The sequence below is a fragment of the Aulonocara sp. 'chitande type north' Nkhata Bay genome, linkage group LG14, assembly GCF_057382095.1.
Source record: "Aulonocara sp. 'chitande type north' Nkhata Bay isolate Kocher_YH1m ecotype deep benthic linkage group LG14, A_spYH_male_GT1.1, whole genome shotgun sequence".
Classification (NCBI taxonomy): domain Eukaryota; kingdom Metazoa; phylum Chordata; class Actinopteri; order Cichliformes; family Cichlidae; genus Aulonocara; species Aulonocara sp. 'chitande type north' Nkhata Bay.
In genome coordinates this window covers 1,515,101-1,532,130 of record NC_141357.1, presented here as the reverse complement: position 1 = coordinate 1,532,130, position 17,030 = coordinate 1,515,101, and the positions used below count along the sequence as shown (strand labels likewise).

General features: G+C 41.0%; 2 protein-coding genes across 5 annotated transcripts in view; one reads left to right on the top strand and one right to left on the bottom strand.

The window, feature by feature from the left end:
* Positions 1-121: 121 nt before the first annotated feature.
* tex12 (testis expressed 12) lies at positions 122-11,414 on the top strand. Of its 3 annotated transcripts, none has more exons than XM_086260539.1 (5): positions 122-304; positions 4,626-4,742; positions 6,741-6,840; positions 7,313-7,364; positions 10,432-11,414. In XM_086260539.1, the coding sequence occupies exons 2-5, from the start codon at positions 4,641-4,643 to the stop codon at positions 10,574-10,576; spliced, it is 399 nt and encodes a 132-aa protein (XP_086116665.1). In that variant the 5' UTR covers positions 122-304; positions 4,626-4,640; the 3' UTR covers positions 10,577-11,414. The 3 variants fall into 3 exon arrangements, with proteins under 3 accessions (XP_086116665.1, XP_086116664.1, XP_086116663.1); XM_086260538.1 differs by having other exon boundaries at positions 123-304; positions 4,611-4,742; XM_086260537.1 differs by having other exon boundaries at positions 126-304; positions 4,607-4,742.
* Positions 9,862-17,030, bottom strand: part of LOC147313844 (carotenoid-cleaving dioxygenase, mitochondrial-like) — a 20,238-nt gene continuing 13,069 nt past the window's right edge. Inside the window, exons 8-12 of one of the 2 annotated variants that reach the window (XM_086260535.1) lie at positions 14,018-14,185; positions 12,805-12,942; positions 12,388-12,570; positions 11,771-11,881; positions 9,865-11,606 (exon numbers count right to left, since the gene is read on the bottom strand). In XM_086260535.1, the coding sequence (XP_086116661.1) occupies positions 11,490-11,606; positions 11,771-11,881; positions 12,388-12,570; positions 12,805-12,942; positions 14,018-14,185 (717 nt within the window). In that variant the 3' untranslated portion in view covers positions 9,865-11,489. Of the gene's footprint in view, positions 11,607-11,770; positions 11,882-12,387; positions 12,571-12,804; positions 12,943-14,017; positions 14,186-17,030 lie in introns of both variants that reach the window. The other variant, XM_086260536.1, reaches the window with a different exon arrangement.

The window sequence follows — 17,030 nt, the reverse complement described above, 5'->3', positions numbered from 1 at the left end:
AAAATAAGCAAAGGATGTTAAATTAATGTGTTTTTCAGGATTCCTTAATGAAATTTCACCTCCTTCACACTCTTAGTCTGCTATTTATTGTTTCTGCTACATTTTGGACTACATTTCCCAGGAGCAGCGAATGTTCATCAGACGCGCGCGGTACAGCTTTGACTTTTACGTTTAAATTGACAGCAACTTCTAATTGGACTATGAAGAAATTAGCAGTGGAGTAACTTACTTTGCAGTTCTTCTGACATCTTTTCAACGACTACATGAGGCTATTTAACTCTTCAACATAGATCCTGAACATCTTGTAAGTGCCTGTTACCTTTATTTTATTTTTTAAATCTTAGCAAAAGTAGCTGTTAAGTAGCTATTAGCAGCTAGGCTAACTCGGTAAACCAGAAAAAACAAGGTTTTGCTAAACAGAGTTTTAACTAATAACTTCTCACAGTTGAATTTGTGATTAATGAGGAAGGTGAGAGCTGAGAGAAGAAGGTCCCAGCTTTCAAAGAGCCTGAGCTGGAGCAAAGTGACACCAGCTGAAGCCTGTAATGGAAACTAAGCATTATGTAAGACAGGGCTCTGCGGCTGTGGGGACGGGAAATACAGGCCATGGCCTTCCATGATCTCCTGACAAATAGAGACGCAGCCTTGCTGGTCCGTTTAAGAAAGGCCTCACTTTCCAAAGAGAATTATTCGTTTCCCCTTATCAGAGGTCGCATTTGTTAATTTAATTAATCTTGAAGGTCTGTATCCATTTAATGAATTTGTATCAAAGGTGCGAAAGTACCGATACTCTTTATTTAACTGAAGATACTTAAAAATACTTTGGTAAATAGTGAAGTACTGATTCAACTTTTTCAAGAAGGTAATCAGTAGCTCTTTGAAGGATGTTTCTACCAGCTAATTTTGTACAAAGGTAACTGAACCTTGTGCTTTATTAATGTCATTATATATTATTATTATTATTATTATTATTTCTTTTACTTTTCCCCACACCCAAACAAAAAAATGAGTGTCATCAGGAGTTTGAGTGGGATTCAGCAGGTGGGGGAACCCAGAGATCAGGTGTAGTGGCTCAGTTTGGGGAAAAGGATCACAACTCGCATTCATTACTATCGAGAACTCACACAGGTTATTTTTGTACAGGCTGAGATCAGCTAACCCGTGCTGCTGCTCCTCTCAGGTTTACTGCTTTTTGGGGATTTACACAACTGAATTCAACAAGATTTAACCAAGTATTTCACCCTCTACACCACACATGTTGAACTCCAGGCCTCGAGGGCCGGTGTCCTGCAGGTTTTAGATGTCCTTGATCCAACGCAGCTGATTTAAATGGATAAATGACCTCAACATGTCTTGAAGTTCTTCAGAGGCCTGGTAATGAACTAATCATTTGATTCAAGTGTGTTGACCCAGGGTGAGATCTAAAACCTGCAGGACACCGGCCCTCGAGGCCTGGAGTTTGACAGCCCTGCTCTACACTGACAGTATACTGTCTGCATATGAGGCAAATGTACACATCATCAGCTTAAATTCAAATTCATCTCTGCTACACTTGGTCTAACCTAACTCTGACCATGAGCAATACAGCCACTGTGTACCAGTCCAACACATAGACAGTAAAACTGTGTTTTTATTGTTTATTTACCACAATACAGCAAGTTAACCTGTTTATCTTGCGCTAGACTGCTGGGTGTTTTCATACAACCACTGAATAACACAAAGTATACACTTCAGGATGTTTCACAATATTAAAAAAAAAAATCAACTTCAAACCATACGGATCCAATATCTGATTTAAAGCTGATGACATTACACCTAAGCTTTACATTTCCTGTTTATCAAATATCTTTAAATAGAACTTTGTTCTTCCTGTCATCTCCTGTCTTTCTCCATCTCTGAGTAAATTTAGCTCTCATCTCCTTGTAAATACAGCGGCGGTACCTTTAGCTAACATGCACACTGTGTGACAGAGTACATAGAAACAGTTTGTGTAATTGCTGATATTTTTAGAGTTGTTAGAAACTTTGCATTTTAAATACCTGCCACTAGAGCTGCCACAAACGATTATTTTGATAGTCGACTAGTCTGCGATTATTTTTGCGATTAGTCGACTAATCAAATCATCATCCATTGGACGTAAAACGTACAGCTTATTGCACCAGCAGCATCTGCTCTTATATAACTATCATTAGCTTACAGCATTAAGTGTTTAAGGTATGTGCTAACTAAAAATAAAGACAAGATGATAGTTTATTAAAGTTTAATGAAATTTGCAGATTGTTTCGGTGAAGTTTAATAAACTCCTTGCTATCTAAGATATAACAGGACACCGGAGTAAATTCTGGAGCATCTCACACTTCTGATAATCAGCTGTCTGCTTGACAGTTTTAGCTGTGCAAAAACTATAACTTTAATCTCAGCCAAACCGATTTACTCAGCAACAAATAAAACACTGAAAAAAGCCAAACAACAACATTTTTAAGTTATCTAAGTGACTCATATATCATGTTTAACCTGAGTAGGAAAGACAGCGGTGGGTTTGAAAACGATTAGCCGGGAGTCCGCTGTTCTCACGGCTCTAGTGAGCCTCGCCCCCGGCTAACTATCGAGCTAGTGGGTAACAGACGTCTCCGAAAACGTCGGAGCGCTTTTGAAAATATGTGGTGTCCTGATAAACTGAGCAGATATTTGAGGTTTACGCAGCAACATCCCCGCCTGAAAATATGTTAAACGTTTATTTTGTGACCCAGAAAGAATAATAAGAGTAATATTAAAACTAACTAGCTGCCGCCATTGTTGGAAACTGAGCAGGGCTGCGCTATGAATTCTGGGACAGAGCTTCTTCTTCTTCTTCTTCGGGGTTTAACGGCAGCTGGCATCCTTGTAAATGCAGTGCTCAGTCGCCTCTGTCAGTGCGCCCCAGGGCAGCTGTGGCTACAATGTAGCTTGCCATCGCCAGTGTGTGAATGGGTGATTGAATGTAGTGTGAAGCGCTTTGGGGTCCTTAGGTACTAGAAAAGCGCTATACAAATGCAGGCCATTTACAATTTAGTGCTGCCATCTTCTGTTTCAGGCCGTTATTACACTCTCAAATCCTACTACTTATTCCTGCGTCTTTTGGGATCTTACAAACGACGCGTCGCCTATTAAATTAGTTGTTGGCGATTTTGATAGTCGACGTAATCGTGACTAGTCGACTAATCGTGGCAGCCCTACCTGCCACTTTAAAAGCCTTACTACTTTTGGCCTACTTTATCACCTCAGCCCTGTATAGCGCTTTCGATTAAGGATAAATTATCTTTGTGCCTCTTTCATCCCTTTCTGTGTGATAAGCACAGGTGATGGAAACACCAGTAGGATTGTCTTTTTATGTGTCATTGTTCCTTTCATTTAAGATGCGCACATATGTTTGCATATGCCTCTTTTAAAGCAAAGTGCAGATACCAGAAAGTTTTTGAGTACAGTAACAGGGTATTTTTACTTTGTTACTTCCTGCCTCTGCCACTTCCAAATCAGGCCATTGACATGAACATACGAGCTTAAATATGCTTAAGAGGTTTTTTTTTTTAGCTGTTTTTACAGAGAAGCACCTCCCTGTGGTTTGTGCACTCTGACATTTTCAGAAACCTGGTTACCTCATTAGTCTTTAAATGTAATCCAGTGTTGGTTACTGTGGCCAGTTTCTCCTGTTTTCCTGTTTGTGTTAGAAAGTCTTTCAACCCAATTTCAGCAGAGTTGAAATTGACTCTTTAAAGTAAAGAAAGGTACAGTATTGCACTTCTAGCAAATATAAATTCTATAAATCAACAGAGTAAATAGTTTAAAAAATCATGGCTGCCTCCACCTCATTCCCTGCACACTATAAGTCCGACTCCCCTTTTACAAATCTGAGTCAAATCCTCTCTGCGTTTCTCAGCCGTCTGCTTCCTCAAGCATGAAAATGGGTTGGAAACGGGAGTTAGGAAGTCCTGCCGTCCACCATAATGGATGCTGAATGAAAGTTTTGATTAGAAAGGGTTAACATTATTGTACATTTCTGAATCTTACTAAGCTGAAGCTAACGATCTCATATTTTAAAAACCGTGCAGACATAATATAGTATAGACACATAGTGTCATGTGTTATTTAAACCAACACAAATATGAGCAGAAGGTTCAGGATGTCCTCGTCACAGTACAGAGGAATCAAACAGACGGACTACATTGTGCTCGACATGCTGTGTTGGTCTCAGACTCATGAATTGTTAGCCAAAAGCAGCATTTGCAAAGGTCACCTTTTAAACAGACAGTGGTATTTTAACACTAAGAAAGATACCATTGTTTTTCATCGTGGGATGCAGTTATCAGTAACATGCTGAACTGGGTTTAATTAGTAGTTTTCTGTGTAAATTTCAATTAAAAGAAATGCATAAATCTTAATATATAAGTAAGCTGGGAGTTTATTTCATTTTATTGGACAATATTTTAATTGGCTGATTCTATTATGGTGTAGCTGATTTATCATTTTTATGTATTAAAACACAAACCCACATTAATTCAAACTACACTCTAACATTGATGCTGACAAAGCTGAGTGTTTTTTTTTTTTTTTTTTTTTTTTTTTAAAGTCAGGTTTTCCATTTGCAGTTCTGTTGTCTCACAATGGAGGACGCAGGAGCAACGGCAGGAAAACTGATGCCAGCAGCACTAAACATGATGGTGAACAACAACAACAACGGGCTGAGACAGACGAGCTCTCAGGAGGTGAGGATGGCTGTCCAATAGCACCCAAAACTTGTTTCTTTAAAAAATGGAAATCCAGAGAATTTTTAATATTTGTGTCCATTCAAAAATGATAGCAGACCCACCGGTGCATGAGTAACATGAATCAGTTATTAGACTGACTCGTTATTAGAGCCACATCTTTCAAAAAGGGTCCCGAAATCTTTGTTTTTGTCTCTTGATATGCATGTAATTCTTTCTAGTGGAAGGTTTGACATCCAATTTGGCTGCTCTTCCTTTCAGTGTGTTTTTAGATCCACTCCTTTGAAGGTATTATCTTGTGCCTCTACAATGCATGCTGTGTCTCCTTTAGGAGATAGTTTTGGTTTCAGTACGGCCCGATCGTGGATACAGTCAGTCTCCAGAGGCCCATTTGAGCCTGGAGAAAGCCTGCTTTGATGTTTGGAAGCATTAAATATTTCAGTGTGATCAGTCTTTTCCTCATTCACACGGAGTGTGTTACGTTAGTGACATTTTAAAAGGACTCTCATTTCTGGTACGTGGACAGAGTGAAAAGGAAGCAAATCTGAAGAGTGGTTGAGATGGTTGTTCAGGTGTGGTCCGTCTTCCTGCACGACGATGCCACTGTGGCACGCGCTACTGTTCTAGTGTTGCCTTTGAATTTCCTCCCTCAGGTCCTTGAGGCTCGATGACTGTCTCAAACCGGGAAACAAACCCTTCACGTGAAGTTCAGGCCAGTTTAAAACAGAGGTGATGTTGCACAATGAAGGACCGTCGTGAATTCAACAAGCTTCACGGTAGCAGTCTAAAAATAGTAGCTGTGCTGGGATCTGTGTGAAGACAGTCGTTCATTAGGCCGTTCTTAATATTCTGTATGTGTAATTTTGATGCAGTAGTGTCAGTAAGATTGTTCATCTCAGGCTGTTTTCCCACATGAACTCCTTACAGTGGCAGGAGAGTCATTGTCCAGAGTAGCCTTAGAGACTGGAAACACTCTGCTTTTGGTGAGGGAGGCAGGTCACATGATCATCACCTATTCACTGCACATTTCTCACATTCATGGTGTTGGACCTCATGGAGCCTCTGCTGGCAGGATCATGCTCCATTACATGGAGAGATGTGGATCTAGAAAAGTTCAGGGCTGAGGTGCATGTGTGAAAAATGATTTGTAGATTGGGAGTGTTATTCTTCCTTAAAACATTTCACTGCGGACAAATTGTGCTTGTGTATAAGGCAGGACAATATATTTATCACGATATATATTTGAAAATTCGCAATAACGATATAGCTGACAAGATAATTAATGCAAAAAAAATACTTTACAATTTCACAACTTAGTGCAAACACCCCATCAATGTATTTTCACTTAAACAAGCAGCTGATGTAACAGTGCAAATGCAAATTCCTTGCTGAAAGTTTAACCAAAAGGCATTTCCAGTGGAAATGGGCTGACATATCCTGAGCATAACCATGTATAATATCCACACAAGTTAAAAAGAGCTGCTTTGCAACATCAAACTGCAGTGTGCCAAATAAAAAAAGTCAAATACATATTTTTGGACCATAAGGCGCACTGTTGATTTTTGAGGAAAGTAAAGGATTTTAAGAGTGCCTTATAGTCCGAAAAACACGGTAATAACGACGGCTGGCTTGCATGCGCTACCAAAAATGTGCTTTGTTGTGCATCTGATGGACGAAAGCCAAACCAGTTCCAGTTCATCAGTTTCATTCAACGATCCGCTTTCCCCCTACTAATGCTCCGTCGCTGCCATGCGTTTTCGGCCATGTGCGTATGAAAACAAAGGCACTGAGCACGCGCATTTACCCATATTCTATCGCAATATTTCATTTTCTTATCGTTGCCTAACATTATACCAGTATTACCATGAACGGTATGATATGGCCCAGACCTACTTGTGTACATAGTCACTCTCCAGAGCAGGAGAAACTCTGCTAGGTTGATGTTTGAATGCATGAAAACATTTTGGTGTCATCAGTTTTTTTTCCTCATTGCAACAGATGGAATGTGAAAATGTAAGCGAAGAGACCTCTCCACAGAAAAAGAAAAAGAAGGCCCCCTCTTTGGAGTCAGCCAATCCATTTGAGACTATAGCTGCAGGTATGCCAGTTATGCAAAAGTGTGAACGGTGTAGTGTTGTGTATGGTTGGTTACTTTAGTGGAAACAAAAGCAAACACACTACTTTTTTTTTTCTTCTTTTTTTTTTTCCTTTCCTCTGGCTGGCAGCATGACGTCACAGGAAATTAGAGTGAGGCTGCTTCATAAACAGGATGTGATTGTGTTAAAAAACAGGATATAATTTATTGACCTTTCAGTGGAAGTGGTAAGACTCAATATTAAATGAGAACAGCTCGCATCTTTTTGCTGCTCTGAAATGATGTCAGCAGATACGTGTCTTAGTGCAATTGTTCCATTAGTCATGCAGCCTGATTTTAAATTTCTGCAACGATACCTGCTTGTATTTATATACGTATCCACATTAAAAACATACTGAAAAAATGGTGAAATGACAGCTAAGCAAAGACATCTGCAGCACGCCTAACATGGACTTGCTTTCTTGTTGTGTTACAGGTGTGAGCAAGGTGCTGAGCGTGCTGGTTTCTGAGTTTGCTGAAACTTTAAGGTATTTACACAAGTCAAGACTGATTCTTTCCCATGATGCCAATTAAACATGGCTGATCAACATTTTCTCATGAAAAAGGGGAATGTAGTACCCTACCAGCACCAGCTTTATCCTGATGGGTGTGCACAAACCTTTGACTGTTACTGTAGCAGAACAGCACTGGATGTTTGGCAGGATCCAGATAAAAGAATATATACTCAGCAAAAATATAAACGCAACACCTTTGTTACTGCTCCCATTCCCCATGGGATGGACGTAGAGACCTAAAATTCATTCCAGATACACAATATAACCATCCCTCCCAAACAGTGGTCACAAATCAGTCCAAATGTGTGGTAGTGGGCACATCTGCTATATTGAGATAATCCATCCCACCTCACAGGTGTGCCACATCAGGATGCTGATCTGACATCATGAGTAGTGCACAGGTGCACATCAGACTGCCCACAACAAAAGGCCACCCTGGAATGTGCAGTTTTTTGCGCTATTGGGGGTCTGGGGACCCAGAACCGGTCAGTATCTGGTGTGACCACCATTTGCCTCATGCAGTGCAACACATCGTCGCATGGAGTCTATCAGATTGTCAATTGTGGCCTGTGGAATGTTGGTCCACTCCACTTCAATGGCTGTGCGAGGTTGTTGGATATTCGTGGGAACTGGTACACGCTGTCGTATACGCCGGTCAAGCACATCCCGAACATGCTCAATGGGTGACATGTCCGGTGAGTATGCTGGCCATGCAAGAACTGGGACATTCTCAGCTGCCATCTGCCCTGAACAATGTGAACCATGATTCATCCGTGAAGCGCACACCTCTCCAACGTGCCAGACGCCATCGAATGTGAGCATTTGCCCACACAAGTCTGTTACGGCGACGAGCTGGAGTCAGGTCAAGACCCCGATGAGGACGACGGGCATGCAGTTGAGCGTCCCTGAGACGGTTTCTGACAGTTTGTGCAGAAATTGTTTGGTTGTGCAAACCAATTGTTCCAGCAGCTGTCTGGGTGGCTGGTCTCAGACGATCTTGGAGGTGAACCTGCTGGATGTGGAGGTCCTGGGCTGGTGTGGTTACACGAGGTCTGCGGTTGTGAGGCCGGTTGGATGTGCTGCCATATTCTCTGAAACGCCTGTGGAGACGGCTTATGGTTGAGAAATGAACATTCAATGCACGGGCGACAGATCTGGTTGACATTCCTGCTGTCAGCATGCCAGTTGCACGCTCCCTCATTGCTTGTGGCATCTGTGGCATTTTGCTGTGAGACAAAACTGCACATTCCAGGGTGGCCTTTTGTTGTGGGCAGTCTGAGGTACACCTGTGCACTACTCATGATGTCAGATCAGCATCCTGATGTGGCACACCTGTGAGGTGGGATGGATTATCTCAATATAGCAGATGTGCCCACTACCACACATTTGGACTGATTTGTGACCACTGTTTGGGAGGGGTGGTTATATTGTGTATCTGGAATGAATTTTAGGTCTCTACGTCCATCCCATGGGGAATGGGAGCAGTAACAAAAGTGTTGCGTTTATATTTTTGTTGAGTGTACCTTTGGTGCCTTTACTGCACCAAGTCCGTTCAAGTTTAGCCACAAGCAGCAGCTCATTACGTGACCTTTTAAAACGGGGATGTGATGCTGATTTCCATTCGAATAGAATCAGTGCTTTTGCAGCGATCGTGCCCGACCTTGGAGCTCGCCTCTGAAGGGACGAGAAAGACAGTCTCGTCCGAGCAGTCAATTTTGGCCAGGTTACAGTCCAGGTGAATGGGCGAGTCGCACTGTTTGGGGAAACAATCAAATATGTCCTGGCCAAGACCACAACACGTGTGACTGTGCAATACCACATTTACCCCACACGGAGGAGACAGAGGCAGGAATCTGTTATGAAACCTATACAAAACTTTAAATTGTGTTAACCTGTACCTGGAATTGACAGAAGGGCTTAACAGGGATCTGAAATTGCACCACCCAGTTCACTGAGTCAGACTTCCCTGAATTGACTGGCAGTAACTGGTGTAACAAAAACTTTGATGAACCAGGAAATGTTTGGCTGTACCAAGAATAGAGCATAGTGTATAACGCAGGGGTGCCAAACTTACAGCTGGCAGGTCACATCTGACCTGTGATACAGTTATACCGCGAGATAATTTCATATGTCTGTTATTATGTGGAGCAAATCTTCAGCCCTGCTGAGAATCCATGCAGACAGAGGTGAGACTTTACTTTGATGGGCACACCATGTGGCCACACGCAAAGACTGACTGGAATCCAAACTCGTCCAGGTTTTAAGCTCATGTATGTTCTCCATAGCAGTAGCAAATCCATACAAGGCTTTTATGAAAACACTGAATAAAATGGCTTCCTTTACAAAGACTAAAGTTACAGTTCAGTACTGAAAATGACATCAACTATATACAAAGTCTTTGATGACAGAGATGCAGAAATGTGTGCATGTAGCACAGAGCCATGGCTCAGTGTCGAAATGAGTCTCAGCGGCTGAATGTGCACGTGAAGCCATTTATAATTCTTGTTTGATCTGCTGCTCACCACAAACACCAATGTTGGGCTTTTAACTGTATTTTCGTAAGTTTTAAGGCTTTTGCCACTAATAAAAGCCTCCACTTCATACTACACAAATTCATTAAACAGTGAAATGAAAGAAAAGTTTGTTTTTAACTTTCCACCACGGTTTTTCATAACTAGAGTTAATAAAGTAATTCTGTAATATCATGTAGAAAAATGGCTAAACATGTAACTTGACACTGACAGAGTTTCACTGGTCCGGCCCACTTAAGATCAAAGCGGGCCGTATGGGTCCCGCTTAACAATGAAATTAGGGACACGGACTGATACAAAATGTCTAATTTGAAGGTAAAAATGTGACTGAGGAAGAGGAACTTAGCTTAGAGCTCAGAAGCAAGTAAATTGATCATAAATGACAAATGTCAGGGAAGTGAAGCGTTTCATTCTGTTCCAGTCTAAACCAAAATTATTGCTGGCTTAAAACAACTGATTACTTTTTGTTGTTGTACAGCTTCATGGTCAGTGTTTGTCCACTGTTGTAGGGAGAGAGCTGCTGCAGACACCTCACAGATGAAGGAGCTGGAGGCCATTTTGGCTGAAGCACGAGACCTGGAAGGTCACCTCAAAGAGAAGAAGAAACAGCTGAAGGAAACACTGGCTCTTATTTCTGATAAACTGGAAGGTTAGTGTGCTGCCTGCTCTGTCACCTGTGTGAGGGAGCACACCTTTGTTTGTGTAGTGCACTTATTCATTTACTAAAGTAGAACTGGATTCTAAGATTTGTTCTCTCCCAGTGTTCTGTGCTGCTGTTATAGTACATTTAAGAAATATGTTATTGTTCTGGGTTTGAGTCAAATGTGTCCTTAGTCCAACATAATGGTGACAATTTGATTATTGAAGGTTTACAATTCAGTTCGTTGTAAAACTCATCTGACCAAATGCATCATTATAAAATATCCATTTCAGAATTTTCTTCACAGCATAAAAGCGAAAAACAAAAACAAAAAAAAGCATAAATGAAATTTAATTTAACCTCATGACTCTTTATAAAAAAACAAACCCTGTACACAAAACTTTGCTAGGTTTATCCTCATTCGAAGCAAAATGCTGCAATAATGCAGTTTTGTTTTCTGCATTTTGATCTTAGGGTGCCCCCAAGCATTTCTTATGAGAATAAATGTTGTTACCAGGTGTTTAAATGCAGCTTTATTTATTGACAGAAGGCTCAGTGACTCGTGAATGTTTCTGAAATTGTACATTTTAAAGTCACAGAGGTTTCTCCAAATGTGTTCTGTGTTAATTTGTGCATTACCTTAACAGTATCATAAAATCAGTTTTACTTTTTTATAGCAATGCATGAAATAGCAGCTATCATTTACAGATAGCTGTGGAAAAACAATAGAAACAAAGGATTTTATTTCAACACAGATTATATCGACACTTAAGGTTTTATTAAGTCTGAAAAAAGGCATGCATGCTTTAACATATCACTATGACATGAAAATAAAGGAATTCTTTAAATGAGGGTCTTTGCTTTTAAGTCAACATGTACACAGTGTAGGTGTGTCCCTGTGAAGTCACATGTACATCCATCAGACGTCTAAGCCGTGGCATTGAATGTCCCGTGGAAGCCATAGGGGATGTTGACAGGTACCACCGCCCTGCCCAGCTCCTCAAATGTCTTGGCATCTAACACCAGAAGGAATGTACTCTTGTCCTGGAGAGAACAGAGACATGGGTAAAGAAATACTTGGTGTACAAGACAGTGTAGAAAACACAACGGCACGATGTCCAAGCTCGTGCTCAGCCATGTTTTACATTTGTATGAGGAAACTGTATCTATAAAGAGTACCCTGTCCAAAATGGCTGAGCCTGACTAACCTCGTCTGGAGTGATGACCACAGACATGATGACACCATCATCCTCCTCTGTAGCATTAGGAGAGGGAACAAAGACCGGCTCAGATGGATACTGACCAGGATGTTCCCACACCTGTGAGGGAACATTTACACACAATATCACATTCATGATGATAAAAGAAAAATCACAATAACAATGCTATCTCAATACCTGTGGGACAGTCCTCTCTAACTTTGTTTACTGTTTGTTAACTCCATATTACCCACAATTTTTATGGATTGTCTTCAGTCTTATACTAGTTATATACCAGGGGTCCCCTGAGGCCTGGTATATAACTAAGGCCTGTTGTTTTTCAATACAACATTATATAATTTCACAATGACACAAAAAGTTACTACATATACATACAGTAATATACTACACTAGATTTCTATATTACCAAGGCTGACATCAGCATAAAACACTTTAATATAACCCTTTCCCCTTTGGGGTGAGTTGCGCTCTCTGTGAATGAACTAAAATAGAAACAGATATAATTGGTTCTATCTGGAAACTGTTGATTTCAGTTGTGGGGGTTAACTTGTTCCACAGATTGGAAATGCAAGCTCTCTTTTCTTTGCTCCAATAAAACAACGTGCCTTCATGCGTTTTCCGTGGAGATCCATCTTAATCAGCGTGTCCCCTACAAGGTGTCTAAAGCCACAGCCATAGAAGTAGCGGTAGGGATGGGTGTTGAATTTGTGATAGTTGATCTGAGGAAACTCCAGACCTCCGTATTCATGGAGATCCTCCCCATGCAGGTCCTCATGAGTACAGAACACCTGCACAGGTTTAAAAAAACAAAAAAAGCAACACAGGTAATCACTGAGATTCAGGTAGTGAAAGTGCTACATGTTGACATTTTAATAGCAAAGTCCAATTAAGCATTTATATAGAAGAGACTGTAGACTGTAAAATCCTGTTTTTGCGGGATATTTACAATAAAAAACTGAAACTATAAGAATGGGAGTAGTAACATGTTGATACATGTATGTTAATCATGCTGTTTGCCCTACCTTGTTCTTGGCAATTCTTACAGAAGTAGCTATGCTGTTCGGCAGGGTAATCAAGTTCTGGTTATAGGGTGTGTCAGGGCCCACATTGAGAGGCAGCACAAATCGCCGGGGGAAGGCTCTACTCAAGGTGTTGTACACCTGACGAGGAAGATCTTGTTAACTTCAACAATAGGGCTGCCACAAACGATTATGTTGATAGTCGACTAGTCACCGATTATTTTTGCGATTAGTCGACTAATCAGATCATCATCCATTGGATGTACAGCATACAGCTTATTGCACCAGCAGCATCTGCTCTTATAACTATCATTAGCTTACAGCTTGAAGTGTTTAAGGTATGTGCTAATTAAAAATAAAGACAAGATGATAGTCTATTAAATTTTAATGAAATTTGCAGATTGTTTCAGTGAAGCTTAATAAACTCAGCCGTCTGCTCCTTGCTATCTAAAATATAACAGGACACCGGAGTATATACTCCAGCATCTCACACTTCTGATAATCAGCTGTCTGCTTGACGTTTATTCAGCTGTGTAAAAACTATAACTTTAATCTCAGCCAAACCGATTTACTCAGCAACAAGAAAAATACTGAAAAAAGCCAAACAACAACATTTTTAAGTTATTTAAGTGACTTATGTTTGTTTAACCTGAGTAGCGAAAGACCGCGGTGGGTTTGAAAACGATTTGCCGGGAGTCCGGTGTTCTCACGGCTCTAGTGAGCCTTGCCCCCAGCTAGCTATCGAGCTAGTGGGTAACAGACGTCTCCGAAAACGTCGGAGCGCTTTTGAAAATATGTGGTGTCTTGATAAACTGAGCAGATATTTGAGGTTTACACAGCTACATTCTCGCCTGAAAATATGTTAAACGTTTATTTTGTGACCCAGAAAGAATAATACGAGTAACATTAAAACTAACTAGCTGCCGCCATTGTTGGAAACTGAGCAGGGCCGCGATGGGTCGCGCTATGAATTCTGGAACAGTTTCTTCTTCTTTGGGGTTTTACGGCAGCTGGCATCCTTGTACATGCAGTGCTGCCATCTTCTGTTTCAGTCCGTTATTACACTCTTAAATCCTACTAATTCGTGACTAGTCCGACTAATCGTGGCAGCCCTATTCAACAAGCAATCTTTTTTTCAGATAAACCAAAAACAGCATAATCATTTTCCATAAACTGCACAGGAAAGTTAGTAATGAGCTTTACTTAACTAACTTACCTCATCAAGAGCTTCTCCAGACTTACGCATGTTCTGGATGTTGTAGCTTGTGATTGCCTGGCCATCATCTGATGCACACAAATCTATGATCAAGAATCCATCCTCCTCATATGCATTGATCTGATGGAAGGTTGATAGTGGCTTTGCAAGATACTTGAGGGAGCTTACCTGAAACACAAAAACAACAATGGAAATGCACTGTGGCACTGTTTACATTCATTGATTACATAATAGTTCATATTAAAATAATTTTACTTAATATTTAAATTAATCTGAGTTTTTTCACCTTTCTAATGGTTCCAAAACTCGCATAGGAAAAAAAAAAATGTAACAAACCATCTTAAGTTACTAAATGTTCAAATGGAAATCGTCACTTGAAACTTTAGCATTTGCAACATTTATGGAAAGCAGATATCATCTCTAATAGTCATAACGAGAGGTTTCACATCACAGGTCTTCACACAAGTTTCCAACCCACTACACCCATGGTGTCACAGCTCTCACAACCAAAGAAAGCAACGGATACACTTAACCAAAGCTGAACTACTTAACTCTAAACACAGTGAAACACAGGAAAAAACAACATAGCTAACATTTTATCTAACATTCACAAGCGTAGCTACTGTAAAGGTCAATCAGGAACTAATATTACAGGCTAGAGCAGAGCACCAGGTGTCAGGTGGAAATTGGCATTCCTTTTGCAAGTTTCACTCATACTACAATGTAGGGCTGGACAACTATGGCCAAAACTAGTATCACAATTATTATGATCAGTATTCAGATCTCAGTCATTAGTTACGATTATTCATTGATTTTTAATGACAAAAACAATAAAGTTGTGTTTTTACGTCTTCACATTTCTACGAATCTTTGTGTCCAAAGATATCTTTATTTTTAGTATATCTCTTGAAGAAAAATTATGACACTAATCACCTTTACATTGTGCTACATTACTGCAAATTATTCTTTATGAATGAACCTTTATGGAAAAATGTGTTTATTCACTTGGCCTTAGTGCGTCTCCTAAAAGCTAAGTATAAAGTCTTTCACTAAATTCCTCAGCTGTGACATTTTCCCTGCGATATGTTGCAGTTTTTTCACTTCAGAAAAATATATGTAGTAGGTAGGGGGTGACATTTTTTGTCCAGTGTGTTGTTTGGTGTTTTCAGTACGTCTTTGTGAGCTGGATGAATCTGCTTGCATGATTTCGGAAGATTGACACTAGCAACCACTGCATTGTCTTTCTTGGGGTTAATGCATTAATTGCACCATCCCATTGCACTCACACCCATCGCGAAGAAGTGCTTCGAGAGGCTCGTCATGAGGCACATTAAGAGCCGGCTGCTACCCACACTGGACCCACAGCAGTTCCCCTATCGCCCCAACTGGTCAACAGATGACGCCATCGCCACCACCCTACGTCTTGCCCTCACCCACCTGGACAATAAAGACATGTATGTACGAATGCTGTTCATAGATTTCAGTTTAGCATTTAACACACTCATTCCTTAGCAACTGATTGTTAAACTGAGCCTGCTGGGCCAGAACACCTTCCTCCGTGGCTGGATCCTGGACTTTCTGACGGAGAGACCTCAGACAGTCCGGATCGGTAACAGCACTTCTAACACAACCACACTGAGCACTGGAGTCCCTCAGGGCTGTGTGCTCAGCCCACTGCTGTTCACTCTGCTGACTTATGACTGTGCAGCGATGCACAGTTTGAACCACATCATCAAGTTCACTGATGACATGACTATGGTGGGTTTCATGCGCAAGAACGATGAGTCAATGTACAGAGAGGTGGTACAAGAACTAACAGACTGGTGTAGAGTCAACAACTTGTCTCTGAACGTAGACAAAACAAAGGATATGATTGTTGACTTCAGGAGATCACGGTCCACTTAACATCAATGGATCCTCTGTGGAGGTCATCAAGAGCACCAAATTCCTTGGTGTCCACCTGGCAGAGAGCCTCTCTTGGTCCCTCAACACCAGCTCCATAACTAAGAAGGCCCAACAGCCTCTCTACTTCCTGCGGAAGTTGAGAAAAGCCCATCTCCCACCAGCCATTCTCACCACCACCTACAGGAGGACTATTGGGAGCATCCTGAGGAGCTGCATCACTGTCTGGTATGGTAACTGCACCCTATGGATCACAGTACCTTACAACGGATAGTGAGAACAGCTAAGAAGATCATCGAAGCCTCCTCTTCCCTCCATCACAGACACTTGTTGCACCCACCAGCATTGTGGATGACCCCACACAACCCTCTCACACACTCTTCACCTCTGGCAAGAGGTACCGGAGCATTTTGGTAACAGAGCATAACAGAGCATAAAACACAGGAAAAACACAAAGGAGATTTTCCTGGCCTGTGTTTTTATAGCAGATAACCACCTTAAAAAATTTCTGCAGTAGAACGAAAACAGAAGAAAACCATGAATCAACATATAAACATTAGCTGATGCTGCTGAAGTGAAGCAGAGCAAAGTTAGAGGTTTTATTAGAGACACAGCCAAGTGTTTTGCAGTTTTGCATAATTTAAAAAAGTTAAAATTTCTTCAGTATTGAACAGCAGAAATTAGACTTTGTTCTCGGAAGTCAGTTAAATTAAAAACAAAAACAAAGACACAGCGGCCAACAGCGCTGTACATAACGGTAGATTGGTGTGTGGTAAAGCAAGCGAATAATGCAGAAAAGAGGGTTTTTAGATGGGAAACTATTCTCGAAGTACAGAGAGAGACAGAGAGCTCTGCAGGAAGTGATTTTACTGTGGTGGAAGCAAAACAGCAAAAGTCAGAGAGAATTCATGACGATGTTTATGTGAAGCGAAATGTGAGGCTTAGTTTGGATCTTCTTTTGCTACTGGTTCAGTCAAATTTGTTTGGAGAGAGACAAAGCCTACAGCTTCAAGCAGAATCGAGCGCAAAAAAAGATGTAAACACAAAGCGTGGACCTGCCAATGAATCAGAATCTGTGAGCTGTTGGCTTTTTCACCCGAGTGCTCGTACA